This window comes from Falco cherrug, chromosome 10 (assembly GCF_023634085.1).
Source record: "Falco cherrug isolate bFalChe1 chromosome 10, bFalChe1.pri, whole genome shotgun sequence".
In the NCBI taxonomy this organism is placed as follows: Eukaryota; Metazoa; Chordata; class Aves; order Falconiformes; family Falconidae; genus Falco; species Falco cherrug.
In genome coordinates this window covers 33,407,989-33,431,944 of record NC_073706.1, presented here as the reverse complement: position 1 = coordinate 33,431,944, position 23,956 = coordinate 33,407,989, and the positions used below count along the sequence as shown (strand labels likewise).

General features: G+C 39.5%; 2 protein-coding genes across 2 annotated transcripts in view; one reads left to right on the top strand and one right to left on the bottom strand.

The window, feature by feature from the left end:
* The first annotated feature begins 300 nt into the window (after positions 1-300).
* On the top strand, positions 301-8,226 carry GAL (galanin and GMAP prepropeptide). The gene is made up of 6 exons (XM_055722180.1): positions 301-534; positions 614-694; positions 1,306-1,360; positions 2,780-2,866; positions 5,767-5,844; positions 8,089-8,226. The coding sequence occupies exons 2-6, from the start codon at positions 614-616 to the stop codon at positions 8,139-8,141; spliced, it is 354 nt and encodes a 117-aa protein (XP_055578155.1). The 5' UTR covers positions 301-534; the 3' UTR covers positions 8,142-8,226.
* The window catches only part of TESMIN (testis expressed metallothionein like protein), a 46,546-nt gene continuing 30,672 nt past the window's right edge, over positions 8,083-23,956 (bottom strand). The window contains exons 17-21 of the mRNA XM_055722572.1: positions 23,471-23,689; positions 22,067-22,183; positions 15,485-15,602; positions 11,029-11,098; positions 8,083-8,188 (exon numbers count right to left, since the gene is read on the bottom strand). The gene's annotated coding sequence lies outside the window, so the exon portion shown is untranslated. The remainder of the gene's footprint in view (positions 8,189-11,028; positions 11,099-15,484; positions 15,603-22,066; positions 22,184-23,470; positions 23,690-23,956) is intronic.

The window sequence follows — 23,956 nt, the reverse complement described above, 5'->3', positions numbered from 1 at the left end:
CGTTCCCAAACACAAAGCCCGCACCACACCAGCCGCACTTGGCTCCGCTCCCGTACCTGAGTGCCTGAAGTGACGCGTGTCCGCCTCAGGGCGCTTTATCCCGGCCGAGACCCTGCAGGCGCAGGGGGAGGCACCGCCAGCACCCCCCGCGGCACGGCACGGCACGGCGCGGCACGGCCCCGGCCATTACCGGTGCGCCCGCGGCGGCCCCCCCGTACCTCTAATTGAATCGCTGGAAGTTCACCCCTCCTCACGCGGCGGGCCGGCGGGGGGGAGCTGCCCGCCCCCGGCCCCTCCCGCGCGGTGGTGCCGCAGCCCATAAAGAGCGGAGCGCAGGGCGGCCGGGCAGCTCTGCCTCGCGGCCATGCACTGAGGGACGGGCCGCCCGCCGCCGTGGGACCGGACCGGACCTCAGAGCGCAGGCTCCTCACAGCGCCGCGGGGCGCGCGCGTCTCCTCACGGCGCCTCCCGCGTCCCGCCGCCTCCCGCGTCCCGCCGCCGGCCCCGCGCGCGGCAGTGGCGCCCCGGCTGAAGGTACGGCCCGGTGGCGGGGGCCGGGGGCTGCCGGCGGAGGGCAGCGCGGTAACGGAGGCCGTTTGCCGTCTCTTTGCAGATGCAGAGGTGCGCTGGCTTCCTCCTGCTGTCTGCCGTCTGCTGCGCCGCCCTGTCGGAAACGCTGGGGCTGGTTCTCTCGGTGAGTAGCGGGCTGACCCCGGCCCCCTGCGGCGAGCCCCGGGCGGTGAGGGGGGGGGGGTTTAGTTACAAACCTGGGGGGCTGTCACAAGCTGCCCCGGGCGGTGAGGGGGGGGGTTAGTTACAAACCTGGGGGGCTGTCACAAGCTGCCCGGTCACAAATAAGGTGGCCGAGGGGGGAAGAAGAGCGTCTCGCTCATAGACCCAAAGCTGGCGCGGGAAAGGGACGCGTGGGCTCTTGTAGGGAGGTGGGTAGGTAAGTGCAAGCAATTAAAAGAAAACACTGCTCTTTAATAAGGTGGTGGTCAGGTTGTGATAGTAACGTGGAGTGTAAAGCCAACATCTCTGCCTCCAAAGTGCGATTTGCAGTTTCCCTTATATATGAACTCTTCAGATAGAAGGGATGTCAGCAGCGGAACTACTGGCTTAGGCAGAGAGAATTCCCCATTAATATTTGCTTCAATATTACTGGCTTTCATTTTTTACAATATTGCTTCATTTCAAGCCTTTAGAAGATGCTTTCTGCTAAGAGAAAGTATGTTTGGGTGCTGTTAGCTTGGGCTTCAGAAAGCACAGTGTAGTTTGTGCAATAACACACTTGCATTATTTAAGGCAAAAGAAAAAAGGGGCTGGACTTTGAACAGTGCTGGTTACCTACTTGGGCCACGTAAGTCAAGCACTTTTTTAAATTTCTCATTATTTCAAAATGCAGAAAGCTTTTTTTCTTTTCTTGTAAACCAGTCTGCTGTAGTGTGCTAGGCACTTCTCTGATGTAATTCTGTCTAAACCTGCAAGACTGAACATTCTCCCAAACGAGTTTCTTTAGCTATTTGTTACATGCCTACTATATAATTGCGTTGTCTTAGACTGCAACTGTTATTTTCTAAAGCAGAATCGTGGTGAGGCTTTATATCCGCAAGCACATCTGGTCATGTTCTGCTTTCAAACTGTAACTTTCATATGACAAATACTTTCCCCCCCTCTGGTAGTGTTACAAAATGTTATAATGCCTTAGATACCAAGAGAAGAATAATGTAATGTGACGTTTTGGCACTTCTCAATGTATTTCAGGTTACACCTTTAAATCTATTTGAAAATGGCTTTGCTCCCTGGCTTTATTGTAGTACTTTTTTTTTTTTTTTTCCGAATAAAACAAAACCAATTAAAATAATAACATGCAAACTAATGACTGTAAACATTAATGGTTCACTGTGTGAAAAGTATTTAATGTACAGGTGTTCAAAGTATAGGAACACACTGGTTTACAAAGTGGAAAATCACAAATGTAGATTATAAGAAAAGTGAAATGCAGTGATAAGCTGTCTGTTGTCTGTACTCTTACTACTATTTCTTGTTAACATAATAATACTCATTATCAATGTTTCTTTGTTTTCAGTCTTGGTAATAGATGACAAATACTACAGATGCTTACTGTAATTCTATTTAACCTTAAGGATACCTAAATAAAAAATAATGCATCTTAAATGTATTAACTGGTTCTGTAAATGTCTGGAAGTATATTTGCCCTGAAGCATAGCGAACCAAATTGGTGAAGATACTGTGGGGAAATGTACTTGTGCCATTTTATCTAAGACTGGATAATAGGAATCATCCTTTGCTGCAGGTTGTATTACCAGCTTTTACTGATAAAGGAATAGCCCTTTGCAAGGGGGACAGAAGAGGCAGCAGGGGTATGTAAGATAGTTTACACGAATAGTTTTTTGGAGGCTGTTTGCGGTTTTCCTTTAAGCAAACTAATTGGCAACATTTTCTAAAACCAGAAAAAAAATAGTAGTAAAAACAGCTTCCCAAATTATAAGCGGATGTACAAACTTACATTTTCTTTGACTTCCTCTGAATTCAGTAAAAGCTTCAGCAAGTATGTTGTACAGGACTGGATCTGTAAATGCTGTAAATCCTAAGTGCAAATTCAGAAGAAAAGTTATTTAGCAACACGTTAGTTGCTTCTCTGTCATTTTGTATATCAAAAGTGCCCTTCATGGTCTTATCTTTGAAAACTATGAAAAGCAAGCAATATACAAAGGTTAAGTCGATTAACTCCTCTGATTTTTAATTTATTTATCAGATGCAGTAGATAACCACAGATCTTTTAATGAGAAACATGGTTTCACTGGTAAACGTGAAATACAGCCTGATGAGGATATTAAAGCAGGTAATGAAATTCTGAAAGCCGGTGTTGTTGGTCTGAGGGCTTATTATAGCAAATAATTTAGCAATTTATTTTGTTATTGAGTTAATTACCTAGATACAAGGCTATTCCTGCACTTCAACAGAAATCCTAGTAAACATATGAAAGGAAGAAGAATTCAATTTGGCCATTCAGTGTACTCTGTATACACAGTCATAAAGTTTAAAACATCTTGGTGCCTCGGGAAGAGTACCATAATTATGTTGTTTTAAAAGTATAATAGATCATATTGCTTTGAATAAACCTAGCTTTTTTTTTTTTCCATAGGGCATATATGTATTTCAAATGTCGCCCTAGACAATCAAGAGTTCCTTCTTTGCAGCAAAGAAGTGAGCCCCTAAAGGAATCTTTCAGTAGGGAAAGCTATAGAAATTGGCAAATATTTTTTTTTTTCTATTCGGATACTCCAGAGCTGAAACTAGACCTCAGAAGTTTATGGCACTGTTTGTAAGAGTCTTTAGTATTAAAAAAATAATGAAATTCCATGTTAAGTCTTGCAGTATTTCCCATATTTAAGCAAGATAGATTATCTTCATTAAAAGTCTCAGCCCCAGAGCTCTCACAGGCTATTGTAAATCCACCCAGCACCATGCAAATGTAACTAACACTAAATAAGTTCATAAATAAAGGAAATGTGGTTAATTACAATTTCATGGACATAATTACTTTGTGAATAGAACAGTAACGTTAATACATTTCTTAGTTGTTACATTCTCAGAAAGGCTGCCAGTTTAGTCCTGATGGTGTAGTTACATAGTGAGGTTTTGTGTGGGTGGTTGTTTTTTGGGGGGCTTGTTGAGTTTTTGTTTGTGGGGCTTTTTTGTGGTTGGTGTGGTGGTCCCCCTGCCCCTTTCTTTAAAATAACCTACCTCCTCAAACAGTGGTGTAGAAACAGTATTTTGCTAGTTAGAAACAATGTGAAATTAAGACTTTTGTAATCTAACAATGAGGCTCACATTGTATCAAATGCATTGCCGGTTGTGGGTATAACACTGGGTCATCTACAGGAATATGATTTTTAAGAGTTATGGAACTCTTTTGTCTGGTAATGCTGCACCTTCACCATTACAAGTAAACCCAACCAAACCCCTCTGGAGGGGGTCTGAAAATTATGTAACTGCCTCTGTTCCAAACCTAATCTTAGAAGCTCTTCTTTCATCAAAAGTTATTTATAGAGTTTATAATAACTTATTTATAAAGTTTCTAATAAAGTTCCTATCCAAAGGAGATCTGATTATAGAAAATGAAGAAGGTAGTCAGAATTCTTATTTTAATTGAAAATGAAGGAATCTTTTAAGTTCTGATTATTTACAGAAGTATCTTAAAATGGCAATATACCTACGTATTATTGTGAGAATTCATGCAAAGGACTGCTTTCTCTCCTTGAAGGAATGCTGCAAAATTCACAAGCTCTCTAGATAACTAGATGAACTTGTAAGCTGTATTAGTTACATAACACTGGGTCCAGGAGGATAAAAACCCAAACCAACCCATGAGCATAATTAGGAAAATCTGTAGAGTCTGCAAGTAATTGGCTATACAGATTTAAGGTCAACATATCAGAGTATATAGAAATATACATGTATGGTATGCTCAGGTCACTAAAGAAAAATATTTATCTAATAAATATAACATTTGTAATAAAATCTGGATCAATAAACTACTAATATAATAATGATTAATCATAACAAATCTGTAACAGGTTAGGTGGGAATAAAATTTTATGTTTTCATTAATTTAATTAACACAAGTATTACTAATCTAAGTAATAACAGCATCTTTGCTGGAAGACAGGATTTTTAGATGTAAATTTCTTAAATGCTGACACTAAATACCGGAAACCTCTGTGTCCCTTACAACTCCTCATCAATATTCTTTTAATTTGTGCTACAGAGCTCAGTCTGCCGCCTTACCTGTATGCCACTAGAGGCATAAATATTCTCTTTGATCGTGGAAGAAGTCCCCCCAAACACCTGCTGCAAAGTCAGTCTTCAAGGCTGTGTTCTGAGATTAAATGTCCCTATGATAACATTAAGGGACAGTGTTTTCAATGATGTAATAATGGGTTGCTAGTCAGATACTGGTGCTTATCTGTTCTGGATGCAGAGAACTGAAAATCTTAGGGAAATTGCCTACCACTCTCCATCCTGTTGATAAAAAGCAAGATATGTCTGTGGGGCTTTTCTTTTTTTATGTATTTATTTTTATTTAAAAAAGACACACAAAGTGTACTTCTCAGCCTCCTAAAGTGCAATAACAAGCTCCCGGGGAGCTTGATAAATTGGGCCGCTTAAAAAGCATCAAAAGGCCTACTTCCACAAGATCAGATCAGTATGTTTTATTAGAGATACAGGCAAAAACATACCTTTCTGAGCTTTTAGTGAAGTCCCAGGCCTAGCTTTTAGGCAACGTATCACTTCTGTATCACTTGAGTGCTTTATTTGGAACAAAGTCAGGCCACTTGAAGAATTTTTAACTGTTTTGCAAAGCTGTTGAACTTATTTGCCAAATTTGCCTTTGCCTTCAACCTCAGGCTAGTGGATACAAAGCAGAGAGCTGAGAACAGAGGATAACTCATCTGCAGCAGAACTGTGACCATTAAGGTGTCAAAGCAGCTCCTATGCAGCAATAGCTACGCAGCTGGGCCACTTTGATCCTGAGAACTGGACTTGCCTACCTTACACCGGCTTTGCTCTTCCATGAAAAAAGATTTTCCATTAATGATTTTAAAGAAAAAGTTCAAATAGCTTTGAGTACTCTCTACTACATAAGCTCTACTCTATACATATACTCTACTACATACGCTACATGCAATAGATTTTTATACCTCATTAATATTAAGTAACAACCAACTTGTTTTATAGGGGATCTTGGAAGACCGCTGGCTGATGAAAACATTGTGCGCACAGTAATTGAATTTTTGACTTACTTGCATCTTAAAGGTTAGTGAACACCTTTTCATCTGTCACTTTCTGGTGTGAAATTTACTGAGAAGATAGGACTATCCTTGAAGGTACAAGTCAGTGACAGATTTGAGCATGCAAGACTTTGAACAATATCTCTGGTGGGGGGAAGGAACTGTCAATTCCATTTTAGTGCGCTTGGGGAATAGGCCTGATTTAGAGACTGCAGGTAGTCCTGCCAAACTGCAGATGATGGATGTCCAACACAGCAGGGTTCTAATACCATTGGATTACTCCAGGCACTGTGAAAATAATAACAGCTGCTACTAGAATTGTATGGATCCAGCTTTTAGAAGAATTGAAAACAAACTATATACAGTCTGATTACATGGGAGTTCATTTAAACCAATTCAATAACAAATAAGACCTCAGTTTAATAACAAGAACTGTTGGTTGAAATTCTGAGACACTTGTTAGCGCCAAAGAACTACATCTCCCTTTCTGCATACCTTCAACAATAAAGTCACATCATAAATTGCAACACTAAGCTGAATGTTGGCAAATAGCTCAAAATGCTGCTAGTAAAAACTCTGCAGTCTCAAAATTGTGACAAGAACTGTAAAACTGAGCTTACAGCTGATTCTGTAAGAACGGTAATTTTATTATAGCATTAGGTAAAGAAGAAATCTGGCTGCTTCTGAGTTTGGCTTTTTAAAAAAACCAACCACTACCACAATTCCAAGTTTTTATAAACCTCTTCAGCCCTTCTAAACTGTCTACAAAGTGGTCAAAACCGTAATATGTACCTGAGAAGAAAACAACAGAAGGAAGACGGTTATTTTTACTGCAAACGTTTGAGGAATCCTCTGTCTCAGAAAGCAGACAACTCAACAAATCTATATTCATACCTTTGTATACATCAAATTATAAGCAATTTTGTGGCAAGTGTATGCTGTGGAATAGTAACAAAGAACTGTGTGTGACATTTGTATTTTGATTTAATTATTAAAAGAGACTTTCAAGAGATCTATTCATTTTCTGCATATCTAGGAAACAAAATTTAAAATCCCTTTGGCATCATCTTCTGAATGGTTTGTATCCACTCAAGCAAAATAATTCTCACCACTGAAAATAGCAACCCAGAGCTTATTGAGTCAACTTTGCGTTTGAAACAAATTCTTTATGGTTAGTACTAAGGTGCAGAGATAAATATATATTTAAAGTAGATTATTAGCATGTGTATTTACTCTGGCCAAAGTAGTAGCTTGCTGCTTGTGCCACTGTGAAGAAGGAGCCCTGAACACTCCTTTACCCTAGGAACCAATAACTGGGTGCAACAGAAAGGGTGTGAAACACGCTGAGCTCAAGCATGATGAGTAGACTAAGAGCTGCTAAGTTAGGCAAGAAAATTAAAATGCATCTTGTAGAAATATAAGTTACTGCTTCCCTGGGACAAATGAGCAAAAAAGGCTGTATTGTAACACTATGTAACAAGTCCTTGTTTAGGACAGTGATGGTATCATTTGTTATTATAAAAAGGAATCTCTAGATCATATAAAATGTTTTTTCCCTGAGATTGATGTACTCCCAGGTTTCAAAAGACATCTAGATCATACTATCCCTTAACAATATTTATTGGCAAGGCCTAATACAAGCTCTTAGACAAAATCAGAGCTGTAGATTTAGATGGGGGAAAAACATACTTTATGGTAGGAATGTTTAACGTTTTTGCCACATTAAAGATATTGGTTTAGGTATGTTCCTGACTCCTGCTCATAGGATTCAGATTCAGGGAATGGCTATTCAGGTTAGACATACATGTCAATCTGCAAGATAAAGTGAATATTTTAACTGTTCAGTAATATCTTGGCAATAACTAAAAGTGGCCTTCAGCTCTTTCTCTTGAAAAGTGTTTCCTCCAACTTTAAAGGCTTTTCATATAGAGCAGGCTGTAGCGTGGCAGCCATAATTGCATAATATTAAAATTTTTGAGATGCTGGGTTCTAGTAAAGTTAATTGACATAATAAAATTGATATAATTTCACTGTCATTCTGTCACTGCTGTTTCTAAAGTGGTGAAATTATAGTAGGGTGGTATTAACATTCACAAGAAAAAACCAATAGTTCATAAAATAGCATATGAAAAGTTCAAGGATTTGATCTCACAGTTAAGAGAAGAAAAATATGAAAATGTATACTACTGAAATTGGATTTCATTATTTGCTACGAATAATATGCATAATGACACATGTGTTAATTCTCTTGGTTTTTACCTTTTTGCAGAGGTGGGAGCACTTGACAAACTACCTTCACCAGACGAAATGAACCAGTCTTGAAGAAGAATGCATTTTTATTTGGTTGTAGTGTAGATTTAGATTGAATTCTAAACAAAAGATCCAAATGGGCTGAAGATGAGAAGGATTGTTTGCATTAATCTGATAAATGGTAAACAGCATTCTGCCCTCTATTGGTTGTTTTTTGTTTGTTTGTTTGGGGTTTTTTTTGTTTGGGGTTTTTTTTTTCCCTCTCCTGTGATGTTACAGTGTAAAGCTTTGCCTTGGTAAAACTTTTCTGTAGGTATATGATAAAATAAAAATAAAGAGCAACTACATTGTTTCATTTTAAAATTAAATACATACCAGCACACAATACATCCTATACAAACCCAGGTTAAATTGTCAGATTTCACTGTATCTGTACTCTGCACAAGTGCAGTAAAATAAAACATAAATGCTACATATTAGGTACTTCAGCTAACTGAGAAAAAGCACAGTGACTTCAAACTGCTGCCATACTTTTTAGTCTTTTTAGGTCACAGATCTGTCTGTACTGCTGCACTTCATGAAAGCCTTGCCTCCTGTTCATATTTTCACAGACATGAAATAAACTCATGTTCATTTTAAATTTTGTATGCTTTACCTGTAATACAGCTGCCCACTGAGTGAAGCATACCTTCATGCGCTACACATTTAACTGTTCTGTACAAGCGGTAGGTTTACACAAATCCTCTGTGTAGAGTTCCTACTCCTATGTTGTCAAGAATACTGGATCTGTATTCTTTAATGAAGAAACTCTCCTGTCTGCTCCAAGATTTAAAAAGTATTTTATGAGATGCTTTAGTGAGAGTCTGGCAAAATGCTTGGATATATGCTTAATCCCTAGGGAAAAGCTTTAATGCACTGGGACCAGAATGAGGAGAATGAGGAAAGGTTTAAGAGGAAAATCCTAGAGTGAGGAAAGGTTTGAGCCTTTCCTTTTTGGAAAGGCTTCTCATATTCAGATAACTTTCACTCTCTGCATAGTGCAATGAACTACCATCCTTTCAAAATGATGCTGTGCACTAGTGCACACAAATTGACAGGTTATTACGCAGCCTGTTTCTCACTTTTAGCATGGCAGTGTACATGCTAGGTGCCAAGCCACTAGTGTCTGGTTTGAACCCCCAGGGCTATCTCACCTTGTCAATCAGCCTGTGCTCTTCCTCTGGTCATAACTCAGCCTCTGATCTAATAATGCCTGATGTTCACTTTCCAAAGCATACAAAATATACTTTTTGTCAGACCCAATGAACTTTTGAGCAAGCCCTTCAGACAACGTTTTATCGTTCTTTTCTCTTTTTTTTTGAGTAATAAAAAAGTATACACTGCTAATATACATGCTGCTAGTTCAACATTATTTCGTAAATTTATGGGCTTCCAAAAATGTGAAAGAAAAAAAAAAAAAGACTGAAATTTAACTTCTGTATGTTAGTATAGTTCAGTAATTCCAAACTCTCATTTTCACTAGTAATGCCTGTATTTCCCATCACAAACTTGAAGCAGAGCTCTAAAATTAAGAGGCATTCTTTCACTGAATTCCATGGGCTTTGGTTCCTTGACTGCTAAGAACTACTACCCATCTGCAGAGCTCAGTAACAAGCCATCTGCCTAGGGCAAAACAGCTGAATCTATGATCAAATAAAAAGAATGTAAACTTAGCATTGATTTTTTTTCTTTTGAAATAGGATAAGAAATTGACTTCAAAATTAGAAAACAGTTATTACTTAGATCAAATTAGCACATTGTCAGCTCATTAAAGTTGAAATGGCCTTCCTAGACTGTTTATTTGAAATTCTGAAATTTGAGATTATTTGAAATACTGAAAACCTCACAGGATCAAGTTCCCTGGAAGATTTATATCTCTGTCTAAGCAGGGAGGCCCACAAGTTTTTATTGTGCTGCACTTCTGTATGCATATATTATCAAAAACACAAAGGGTCATTATAATCTAATTACCAAAAGCAGTCCACATACTTTCACTTGATAATTACTGCATTCAAACACGTACTGGTAATATTTCAAAATATAGAGAGGTAAAATTTTTGGACTGTTTCTTCACCCTCTACAGCTCTTACCTTTGCAAAAACAAAGGGGCAAAACAAAATAAAGGGGCATTCTCCTGGATCAATTTCAGTAACGTTCTTACTTTATTTAAAGCATGTGTGACATCTCAGACATAAATTCTGCAAATATTTGGAATGACATCTCCATAATCAGCCCCTCAGACAAATACCTGATAAAAGACGGCCTTTAAGCCACAATGTGAAAGCAATCCGTTTCAACGGGGCAAAGAGACAATAAAAAGATGTGACAAGTTTCAGTAGAAAATTTTTAAAAATCCCTATTTCCTCCTCATCGTTTCGTTTATTTGTTAATTTGCATACATTGTATCCCACTTTTGTGTAAGATTAGATCAAATATATATCTGCACTAAAGACAAAATCCAAAGTCTATTAAAAAAAACTTTTTTGCAAAGTTTGCCAGTGATATGAAATTACCCAGCATACAAGTTTAACTCTGACAATGGAGAGAAGGCTTGCATGATGCTGAACGACTGGACAATAAAATGGCAGATGAAATTAAATGCTGATGCAAGCAAAGTAATATACACAGCAAAAACCAACTCTAATTTTGCGTACACATAATGATGGTCTTAAATTATCTATGGAAAAATAGCTTAGACTCATTGCACACAGTCCTCTAAAAAACATCATTTTAAACCTCAGCAGCAGTTAGAAAGGCAAATGGAGTGTTAGGAATTATAATAAAAGTAGCCAAAACCAAACCAGAAAACATCATTATGCCACCATACACCCAACTTTGAACCAGCTGCAGTCCTGGTCAGCTCATTGTAAAAACTAAGCACTGTAGAACCAGAAAAGTTATAGAGAAAAGTGACAAATACCTTCAGCAACAGGGAACGAATTCTATACACAGAGAGACTAAGCAGATTGTGACTTAGCTAGGGAAAGAGGCTAGGAAGGAGAGAGATGACAGTCTTAAATGTCGTGGCAAAAGTGCTTAGTGAATTCACTTCTTGTAACCCAGGATTTAATGATTACCCAATAAAATGATCAAGTAATATATTTAAACCCCACCCCCAGAAAAAGTCCTTTTCCATACATCTCATGATGAAATTGTGGCACTGACAGGCACAGGACATTATGGAGGCTATAGGTGCCAAAGGGGAACAGTTATATTCACAGAAGAAAAGTCCTTCAAGGTCCAGATGAAACCACTACCTCAAAAAGTCCAATTAAATTGTTTCTTAGAACAGATTACGGACATGCGTGCACAGAGCTATAAAGCAACCCTTACAACCTGATCCATAATTCAGCAATTAATTAAGACAGGGCTTCCTCACCTGCACAGCACCTGATGCCAATTTACAAAAGAAAGTTGGAAATGACACATTTTTGGCTAAAATTTGCAGCAATTAATACTACCCACAACCAAAAAGGTATAATTTTATACAGTGCTTCACCTGCCAGGTAATCTCACTACGACTTTTTTAAATGCAGATCAATTCAGCACAAAAGAGGGAGTTTCTGGTGGCACGGCTGACATAAAGCAGTCTAACCAATTTAGGAAGTCATTAGCCAGCTGACAGGATACAAGTAGCTTCCCACCTGTCTACTTACGTAAAGGTCAACCTCCAAAATTAACATAAAAGAATTGGGTACAACTCAGAATACTGATGACATTTGAGGGGGGTTGATATAATTCTGCTTTCAAATTTAATGTTATCATAGCTAAAACCACTACAGCCCTTCTTGCTGAACTAGTGCACTCCCTAAGGTAACAGAGGAGCTTGGTGTGAGTTAGTTTACAAAAGATTCTGACAATTTCTTAGCTTTTCAAGAGGCATGATATGAGATAGTATATGAAGCGACACATGAATAACTCACAGAAAAAGTGATGAAAATTTTATACATGATTAAAGAAAAAGCAACAAGTTAGAAATGGATACCAGAAATACTTTGTAATTGGTCCAGGATACAAATTACCTCAGAAGATCTCTAAGGCATATATAGGATTAAAAGAAAGTTTAGAACTGAGTTTTATTAGCAGAACAAATGATTTTTCACCTATTAACAAAGTACATTAACACTGCAGTGCTTCTGTTACTACTTTGTGTTCTATGATTTATTTTTAAATAAACACAAATAATGATTCTGATCCTTAATTTTGTGAGGACTGAGCATGACATGGGCCAGCCATAGGAAACTGCAACTCACAGATCACTCTAGTACTTACATTCGGTAGTTGGGGGTATACAAATGCCAGTTGCTAAGATTTTTAATACCTGATAGCACAGGGTATTTGTCAATTCATGTGCCACACAGCATCTCCCAGAAACAAGCTTTAAAAAGCCAGAGTTGAGCTGTAGATGAGAATTATCTCCTTGCTTCTAAGGCACTACATTATTCCCAAATACTTGATCAAATCCCCTTGACATTCGACTCCCATATGTTCCATTATCTGTGGTATTTCTAATTGAATTGATCTCCACAGATTTTCCACTAATTAAGTACATATAAATCATACAAACTTTCTGTGTGCGGGGAGACGAGTCTCATATGGAAGGGCTGTCCAAGGGGAAATTCTAAAATACCAGAATACAATCTCTCTCAAACCAGAATAAAATGTTACCATTCAGTTTGCAATTTTTTTTCCTTTGATACATTTTCTAATATAAATTTTGACTATTTATGATTTTAAAATGCTTAAATAACTCATATATATATATAAACAACTCATATAAATATATAAAAAAATAACTTAAGTCATTCAGAATGAATTGCTTCCATAATTTCCCCTTCAGAATGTTTATAATGTCTTATGTTTCCTTGAAATCATTTATGGCATTAAACGTCACTCTATCAGAAAATAATTGATCTGATCTGATGAATGTTATGGCTATTATTTACATTTATCAATATTAAAGGTGGTATTTCTTGACCAGATTTTAAACTGAGGCTCTGATTATTTCCATCAACATAAGTTCCTATGTCATATTTGTAGAATGTGTATTCTTTGCTTACTATTTATTCAGATGTCAGTGCAGGGGAAATCACACCCTGCTTCCCCAAGCCCTTCCTGCAATTTCATAGGGTTTCCTATCCTTCTTGAACTCCTAATTTAAAAGATCATAGATTTAGGAATCATTAGCTTTCTGGTGGTTTTCACATCTACTATTCTCTGCAGCTATTAAAACTCTACTCAAAGTAGTCTGCAAAGATTGGTGTGAGAATTTGAAGCATCTCTTCAAAACAGTTTGGGGACACTTCTGTTGGGTAACTTCTTTTAGGAGTCTTCACAGAAGCCTTAGGTACTTGAACTAAAGAGGGCAGCTCTCTAAGTGAAGGTCTGAATCATCTTCTGCTCTCTGCTAGCTAGAGAGCAAGCCCCAGCTCTGAACCTGGAGTAACCTTTCAAATTAGGTATTTTGGTTTGCTGCTTCAAATCAAGCAGAATGAACACAGGCCCTAAGACTTTGAGAACGTGGGAGCAGACAGGAAAAATAACCATGTTTTTACAGCTGTTACATTTTTGCACCACTTTTCAGATCACAGTTTTACGAATTCCGCCTGCTTGGCTTTCATGCTGGTTACATATTTAGTCACTGTTTCAAGATACAGGTCTTCAAAGACAACGTGAGGGCCAAATCCTGACCTATGAAACACAGTATAGTGGTACTGATGACCTTGAAAGTAAGTTTCTTTGTATCAGTTAAGATCTGACCTTCTCCAGTGGGACAACATTATAAAAAAACCCTCATTTTAATAATATCAGCTTTTATGCTAAATAGAATTTCAGAAATAAAAGCTACAGTCACCCTTATTCCATAAAAAATACTCCTCCTTCCCACCTGCTGCAAAGTACATTGTTCATTAAATCCTTCTGTCGCTTTGCTTTTTTTCCCCAAAATATTTACATTTTTCACTGCCTTTTTGTCCATTTTTGTTGAATTCCTTTTTCAGTGCACAGTACAGACACTATTTTACCTCTCACCACAGTCCTGAAACATCCATTTCCAAATCTCAGTTTGATTAAACATAATAGTTTTGTTGTGTTAATCATTACTCTGGTATTCCTCTCCCCACTCTAGCTATCTATTAGCATAAAACACAGTAATTACCAATAATTCATATTTGTAACAGTGTTGACAAGCCAGATATTCTTGGCTGGGTAAAGGGAAACAGATGTAACACATTTTTTTCCCTTCTACGATCTGTAGTAGGTATTGTGCATATGCATTATTTTTTGCCTCAGCCAGACTGAAAGGATGCTTTCCTTTTGGGGGAAAAAATATCCTTTTTACCACACTACCTTTTGTGAATTCAGAGTGGAATCGCATCTGTGGACAGACTTGAGATATATTTTTCAGAAGAATCAAAGCAATAACAGATTCTAATCCCCTATTTTCAAAAGTGATTTAGGGACAGGTTTTTGGAGGCATTAATTTATTTCGAGATGCAGAAACACACTTTGCTGGATTTATGGGAGCATGCAAGGATGTCAGATGTTGAACTACCAACAAGATTTGAAATTTTAATTATTTCCAATATCTGAACCATTATTAAAGCAAGAACTTGTGTACACTTACAAAACCAATGCAATACTCATCTGAATCTTAGGATGCCAAAATACATTCGAAGCCCTGGCCACTTATAGGTGAAAGCCTGGAGAACACTACTAACTTGTGCTAGCAAAAATTGGTCTTTGTTAATACTAGTTTACATATTCCTAAGCACAAATGTGATGTTAGCCAGCAAATAAAACAATGTCACCAACATCTCAAGGTCAAAAAACTGCTAGAAAAATGTAAAGGTAAATACATAGCTACGTTGTAAGTACAGGCTCTGGAGCCACGTGTAACATGGGTTATATCCTTTGCTTAGACGACACAGAACACCCTGCACCAGCAAATACCGCCTGTCAAGCGTGCGCAAGCTATGACAGTGTCTGGGTCCCTGCAGCTGAAACCTGACAGAGGCTTGGCTGGATGGATTTTATGATGCAGACATCACCTAAATTCCCTCTGAAAGATTATAAGACTTTGGCACCATAATGCTTAAAATTGTGCTAGAAAATGGGACTTGTACCTCCTTCTGAAAACTGTACGCTTATGCTATGCAATCTCGGAAAAAATTCTGCAAAACTTCCAAATCAGTTTAGAATTAGTAATAATAAAAACACATAAAACTTTAAAACTATGGCTTGCAGCAGGAAAGGCCTTTCTTTACAAGAAGGAACAGATAAATAAAAACATGAACACTGAATATACGTTCATGTTATGACAAAAGCCAGAAAGCCCTGAATGCACAGCCCTGTATATGCAAACCCTTCATCCTTACCTGTTATCATGGCACTTCCCTTCTGAGCTCCCTAATGAAACTTCCAGGCAAAATCACAACCAGAGGGGCCACGTCCTGTATGTTCTCCAGGATCATTTTCTGTTCGGTTGCACCAGCCCTGAAGCAGTAACAGCAGTTAGGGTTCTAACTCAGCCGCAAGTTGCTCACACATCTTAACACCATTGCAGGTACAAAGCTTTAAAAGTTTCGAAGGCTGCATGATTTTTGTTGACTTGCTAAATTAGGAAATCTTAATTGTAAAAGACCTTGGTAGAATTGGAATTATAGCCTCATAGAATATTTTGAGTTGGAAGGGATCCATAAGGATCACCAAGTCCAACTCCCTGCTCCTCACAGGACTAACTAAAACTAAACCGTATGACTAAGAGCATCAAACAGACACTCCTGGAACTCAGACGGGCTCGGTGCCCTGACCACCTCCCTGGAGAGCCTGTTCCAGTGGCCAGCCACATTTTCAGTGAAGAACTTTTTCCTAATGTCCAGCCTGAACCTCCCCTGGCACAGCTTCGTTCCATTCCCTCCATTCCTATCACGGGTCACCAGAGAGGGGAGACCAGCACCTCCCACCCCCCTGCGCCCGCCCGAACAAGTTGTAGACTGCAATGAGAGGAGGCCACCCCTCGGCCTTCCCCTCTCCAAGCTGAACGAACCAAATGCCCTCAGCTGCTCCTTACAAGTCGTGCCCTCGCTGGGGCTGCTCTCCAGCCTCTCGTCCCCTGGGTTGTATGGACAGCCAGGGTTCCCCATCCCAGCTGCAGAACCTGGCACTTGCTCCTGTTACGTTCTGTACGGCTGGTGCCTGCCCAGCTCTCTGTCTATCCAGGTCTCTCTGTAGGCCTCTCTACCCTTGAGGGAGTCCACAGCTCCTCCTCATTTAGGATCATCAGCAAAGTTACTTCAGGTACGTTTGACTCCTGCGTCCAGGTCCTCCACAAAAACATTCCAGAGCGCTGGCTCCAAAATGGGCCCTGGGAGCCTCGCTGGTGACTGGCTGCCAGGCCGGTGTAACCCCATCTGTTAATGACCCTTGGAACCTGACCCGTCAGCCACTTGCTCCCCCAGCACATTATGGACTTGTCCAGCCGTGTGCTGGGCAGTTTGTCCAGAAGGATGCTGTGAAGACCCTTGGAAGCTTTGCTAAACCCCCAAACCCCACATCTACTGGCTTCTCTTCATCAGCCAGGTGGGTGACCTTGTCATAAAAGGAAATCAAGGTAGTTTAAACAGGATTTTCCCCTCATGAACCGGTGCTGGCCGTGACCAGTGACTGAATTGCCTCTCAATTGTTTTTCAATAACTCCCAGAATAACCTTCTCCATGATTTTGTCAGGCACTGACGTGAGACTGACAGGCCTGTAGTTACCAGGGTCTCCCTTCTTGCCCTTCTTGAAAACTGGGATAACATTTGCCAGCTTCCGGTTGACCGGGACCTCCCCAGATTCCCCAGACCACTGAGAAGTAACGGAGAGGTGTTCCATGATAACATCTGCCATCTCTTTTAGTATCCTGGGGTGAATCCCACCGGGCCCCGTAGCAGCATAGCGTACCTCCAGCAGCAGCAGCAAGCCTCAAACCAGTTCAGAGTCAGCTGGGAGTTTATCATCCCCCCAGTCAGAGCCTTCCAGCGCAGGGCTCTGGGGGTCCCAGGGCCATTTATCGGTGTTAAAGACAGAGGTGAAGGCGGCATTGAACGTCCCTGCTTTGTCTTTGTCCCTGTTTGTGAGGAGCCCTTTTTGCTGTCCTTCAGTGCTGGCTAGCTTGAACTGCAAAACACCATCTCTGTAGTCCTCCCATGTCACTCGTCCTTGCTTCCAATGTCCATACACTTTCCTTTTCTACCTCAGTTCTAGAAGAAGATCCCTGCTCAGCCAAACCAGCCTTCTGCCCACTTGCTTGGTAGCTTAACTATTGCTGAGCTAGAATGCCACTGCCTGGCACGGTACAAACTGAAATCATTCGTTGGATTCTGGGAAACAACATGGACTTCTAGTAGTTGAAACACCAGCCTGAAGTGGTAATATAAGAGCAGATGTTCGAACAACTGTTAAATAGGATGACTTCATGTTGCTATTTGGATTATTTGTTTCTTTGGGGGTTCCTCAACAGAGGCAGGCCACTTTTGGGAACTGGTTGATTTGGGGGAATCAACAGCAGTAGGTGGTCATGCATATAGTTTCTGGATGTTTTTTTCAATGACAAAGTTACATATAGTTTTTAAATGGCAAGATTTGTGAGTAAGTGTATATCAGCAGGGACTCAACCTTGTGCTAACCTCAGGGCTGACAATTTTTTTTAAGTGAGCAAAGGAGAAATCTTGAAGATTGATGCTGGTGTTGGAGAGATACATAGTGAGTGCAGCTACTAAACATGTGTCAAGAGATGGTTTCTATGGCTCTAACAAGCAAGAAGATGGGCTCTGATAACTCTTTCTTGTAGCTTTGGTAGTTGCAGCTTTATTAATTTATACAAGAAAAAAGAAGAAATCTAAGGATAAATTCTAGAAAAGACATTTTTATTCAGAAGCCAGTTCTTACATGACAAGAAGTTATTCTGTCATTGTATCCTTTCCTAACATAAATAATCAAGCCACCCAATCTACCCAGGAAATACCAGAAATTCCTGACAGAGGGACTTCTTTTCCCACTTGCAAGTCCAATAATTCTTCAGTTCATAGAGTTGTTGGACAGGAAAAAAATGCAAGAGGTCATCTAAATCATTCTCTGGTTCACAGCCAGGCCAGCTGCTCACAAACCGTACCTGAAGAGTGCTTGTGTTTAAGACCTCCAGGTCTCCATGATCCCTCCAACCAACTAGTCAGTGAGCACTTCACTGTCCTCTACTGTTAGAAAGCATTTCCTGATAGAGAATTGAAAATTTCTTTCTGCCTTTTCTGCCAAGCACTTACTCTATTGACCATGGACACAGGAATAATTTATCCTTTTGCTGTTATTAAACCAGTATGTTTCAAGACAGAGACACTACACCCTCTCTTACAACCCTTTCGGATTCTTTTCCTGAAGGTAAACTACCCACAACTTGCTAAGCTTTGAGGGAAACATGGTAAGGGTTTCCAGAAGAAAAGATTCAAGTATTTGCAGGATCAAGGTTTATAGCTATTTTTTCTGTTAAAGAAATGGTTTTGATTTTAAAATAATATGCAGAACATATTAGGGTTGTTTGTTCTTAATGCTTCAGTTCTTTAATTCTTGTGCATCCAGGTGAAAGCAAAGGACACCATAAAGCAGAGAAGGCTGCCCATTTAGAAGACTGCTGTATACGCAAGTCCTATTCTTCTGAGCGTAATGATAGACAGCCTAAATGGCCACAAGGTGGTAATAGTGCTCTATATGAAAGAAAAAGCACGAGTACATTTAACAAATTTAAATCCATACAAATGTCTGATTTACCTAGACTCACAATTACAACAAAAAGTAGAGCCTTCAGAAATGAGGAAGCGAAAACAACTAATAAAACACTGTGTGCTGGCTAAAAGAGAGAAATGCAGTGGCTAAATGATACATACAGTAAAATGTTATTTTAAAAATGTCCTTGTATTAGCATGACAAAAATCAAGAACATCATTGGAGTAAAGCCAGGTAATAAAACACACAAGAGTCTTGTGGAGTGGTTGTCTGGATGCTTTACCAACGTTTTAGTGAGAGGTAACAGGGAAAAAACACTCATGAGTTTTACACTATGAATAGGGAAGATTACAGTACAGTCCTCTCTTTGGAAATCAATCTTGTCAAGAAGTAATAGGACAGCTTCCAAAGTATGTCTTTCCATTAGTGCAAATTTCACATTGCAAAGAAGTTTTCCTGTAAATCTGTCATCAAATGACTGCATAAGAATATTTCCTTTATCTTAGTTATCTGAGGGAGCTACACTATCTTGCTAGTCAGAGCACCAGCTTAAATACAGAAAAAGGAATCACACAGAGAAAATAAAAATTATTCCTTTTCTGGATCTGACAAGTGTCACACTAAGTGACTGTGATCATTATTAATGTCGAGATAGTTGCAACAGCTTGGAGCTGTAAATGCCAATATCACTTTGGAGGCAACTGCCCATTTAGAGGTGGGCTCCTTTGCAAGGTCAACGTAAAATCTTATATGTGGAACTTCGGGGGTCACTGTCACAGATGCTACAAGGGAAGAAATAACTGCTCAGGAATGTACAATTTCCAGGACCGTGCTGAAACAAGATTTCAACAGAGACATTCCAATACTGAAAATGCATTTGTATTTCATTAAAACAACAACAAAAAAAAGTGTAGTACATGGCAGAGAACAGTCACAAGCCTCCAAAGTGGTAAGTGAGCATGGTCTGGGAAGGAAAGGGAAAACATGCATCTGCTTTCTACCCCTGTGTTTCTCATTACTTAGCTACTTGCAACCAAATCTTATTCAGAGCCAAACAGCATCCCATAAGCTACTGTGCTAGCTCACCTGAACTGCTCTGGGGTTCCCCTCTCTCTGAAAACGTCGTGAGTGCAGCCAACAACCCCAGGCTGCATCTGAACAGGGCAGTCTATTGGCAGCTGAATGTGGGGCTGGTGATTGGGATCAGACAGAGCACCTCTGCATTTAGGCAACATTTTTATGACAGTCAGACCCTTGGCACTTGTTCTCTGGATTCTGTGGCTTACTGTTCTCCATACTAAGGATTGCCAGACTTGCTTTCGTGGACTGACACCACAGATACTGACCAAGGTTCACAGCTGAGTGTTTGCAGTAAAAGGCTTGTTTCAGGGACCCAGTCTGCACGCACTGCTCTCTGGTAACCACTGATCTGCAAGAAGATTTGGGGTTGCGGATAGGTTTCAAAAGGGAATTACTATATCAATGCTTAGAGCATACAGAGCTATATAAAACAAGGTGGTTTTGAAGATATGAAAACCAGGGATGTCTGCAAGAGAGGATATCCCAGTGTGGACAGACCTGGCCTGTATTGCTCTGGGGTGTTAGGAGTTCCAGAGCAGGACTGACGCATGATGAAATAAGGAGACAGGATAGATGTGATACTGCTGCAGACAGACACACTACAGCTCTGTCCCAGCTGAATCTAGCATTATTTTCCTATCTGCAGAAAGTGGGTTTGACACATTATCGAGGAAAAAGGAGGGATGAAAGAGTTTGGTCTCTAAAAGTGCCTTTAAATGCTTTCTCAAAAAAATTAGTTACGAATAACAGTAACATGACACTTGTAATCACACAGCATGAACATCACTTTCAGTATGGTAGGTAACTGTACTTAAAAAGAAATTATGAGCTTTGAAAACAAAGACAGAGAAATAACATGGGCCACTGTACCATTAACTTACATAACTAGTGAAAATAAGCAGAAAACATGCCACCTGAAATTTCATTCAAGCTATGGATCGTTGATCTCTTAAGTGCAAACCTAGACCTAAATCTACCCACTAGCCAGAAGCACAAACTACTGTTTGACTTAGAGATCTTTCTTAACAACCCTTTCTCTAGTACCCCACTGATTGCAGTGGGCTGTTTGATGTCTGCAAAGAAAGTTAGGACTACTCATTGAATGTGAAGAATCATAGTCACTACTGTTATAGGTACAGGTCTCAGAAAAGGCAATCTCAGCACAGAGTCCAAAGAAGAAGCAGGGATCAAGAGGTCCTCGCTCATTTTAACAGGTGATCCTGCAGGTCTCATTTATGAATCTGGAAGCTGCATGATTGCAGTCAGTGCCAGGAAACTATAAGGCAAAGATGCCAGGCTTTAGCTTTTGTGTTTTGGTCTGACCTTTTCTGGCTGTGTCTCAAGGCTTCATAAATCCTCTAATTTAGTGATTAAGACATGATGTGACTGTAGCATTCAGACAGCACACAGGTCATAACCAAACAGAGCCAAGAGATAAAGATCATCCTGCTTGCTTACTCACGACAGCCTAATGCCTTAAAGACATACTGGTGACTCCGAGTTACCTGACCTGGAACAAGTACACTCTCACTTTTAGAGGCCTCAAACCTGAAATACATGATATCAGACACTGGTTGTACAAAAACCTGATGGAGCTAAAGGAGGGAAAGGCTTCTGAAGAGTAATTTTTCTGTACTTCAAATCACAGAAGGATACTGACCCCCAAAACTGTGGTAGAAGAGTGGAGGGAATGACAATCAGAAATTCATCAAGAGCGAATTAAGTCAATCACAATCAGAGATACTGGTAAAAGAGACAGACAGGTTTATATACTGTGATTTGTTATATGTAAGAAAAGAACTATCTAAAGCAAATCCTGACTATGAGATTTCATCCTAGTTGCTTAGTGCAACTTTCATCCAAAGAAAAGAAAAATTAATGACTCATCATTGAGTGAGATCATAAACACAGAGTTACTTTCTCTCACCTGAGAGAAAAGAAACCCATCAGTTTTATGTCGCTATATTTACCTATCCTAGCAAGGCAATATTAAGTAGCAGCCTTTGATTCAAGGCTGCTGCTTATGTCACCCGCCAAGTGAAACTGCAAAGGAAAGCAAAGCCTGCATAGACATTTCATTCCAAAAATATAGTCAGTCTTTGGAACTGTATCGCCATACCTTGAGGGGACACCAGTTTTTCCAAATCTTTGGGATGCTATCATTAGTTTTGTTGTTTCTAGCATGCTGTTTAAAGTTCTGGGTACTGAAGTCATATGACAGTGTGAGAATTTCATCCTGTAATAATAAATAATGCAAAATCTTTGTAATCTTAGTGGTCACAAGAAAAAAAAAAGCATACTTTCAGTGCTCAAGAGCACTAGAAAATATTCCAATATATATATATTATTTTAAGATAAATGTATTAATTTAGAGAGCTTGAAATATGCATACTTGGATTTGGAGACTGTATCAGTCCTGGGAATAAGTCAATTGTCTGATCATTCAGATAAATCAGCAGAAACATGTTTTTAAAAAATTGTGTGTGTCTATGGACTCCAAAGAACACATTGGTGTTAAAGCTGTGTGGGAATTTCCAGAAGATGGAGGCGTGTTATATTTATGCAGAATAAAGGCTATGAAACACATAAAATGACACTTCAATTCCAATCATGCAGCTCAGCAATTATTCTGCAGGGAAACACTTTTATTACTAGGTTTACTGACCATAAGCTGATACTTGAAAAAACAGTATTGCAATTTAAAATTTATTTCAGATCAATGGAGACAACCATGTGGGAATTTGGATCTGTAATTCTCCCATTCCACTCAAAAACCGCTATCCATGGCAGATTTTGCAGCCTACAGTGTTCTACACGGGCTGTTCTGTGTGAAAAATGGAAAATAATGAATTTAAATTTTATCAGAGTGAATCATTCATCACTTCTGAGTCCAGACTTGGAAATCATCCCTGTAAAGTCAAGGCACTATTTGCACAATTAGAGATGAGCCCCACTAAAAGTATCAGAATCAGGCCTTTTGTCCTTGACCAAGTGAAGCAGAATGATTGCATCAATTGTCTGTGATAATTAGATGATTGAATCATGTGAACAATAGTTCACTCGTCTTCTAGCTATCTAATTCATGGTTAATGAGTGCTCTTCATGCACTGTTCACCATAAGGACTCAAGTCATAAATCACTCCCTATTCATGCAGGAGTTCAGTCTGAAGAAACAGACTATGTAATGATGTGATTTTGATGCTTGTCATCTCTTCAGAAGGTAGCAGGTCAGTGGAAAAAAAAATCATACTACCTTGCTCCACAGCAATTTCCTTTTGTCTTGGTACCAAGAGATTCCCACTTCAGTGTAAAACAGGAGAACGCCTAGTCCACATTTCCAGAAGACTTTCTGGTATTTTCCCCTCCTCTCCTTAAAAAGAGTTCACATATATTTTTTTATCTTCAATCATATTTTTCTCTTTTAAGATTTAATCATCATTCTGTAACTTCATTGTTTCCCTTCTCCTGACCTCACTGACCCATTTAACGATCTTAGTTGGAACCACTCTAAGGTTTACCGTACCCCTCTCTGTAAAAGAGGTAACGATGCAGTAGACTTCATGCAGGTGAACAGGGAGAAACTAGATTACCTATGGGGTGCCCAACACTTGGATTTAGACTTCATGACTGATTCTCAGAACAACCTCCCCTCATTCTCACCAGAGCCATTGCAGCATGTACAAGAACCCATCATTTCTCACAGATCCCAGGATATGTAATATCAAGTATTCAGAGTAACGCACTGTAAAAAAATAAACAATAAAACAGCTTTTAGAATAAAGAATAAAACGGCTTTTAGATAGGCCAAGGCCAAGTCAGACATGGGCAATGAGCATGCAGAATTGCACAGCAAGGTTAAAGGGTTTGCTTTCGGGGATGGTAGAAATGGGCCCACCACATTCAGTTCTTTGCTATCACTGTTAACCAGTTTATATAAACCCTTTCCTACACAGCAAAGTATCAGGTGCTTGTTAATAAGATGGATTTTTTCCTAGTGTATGGAGACACT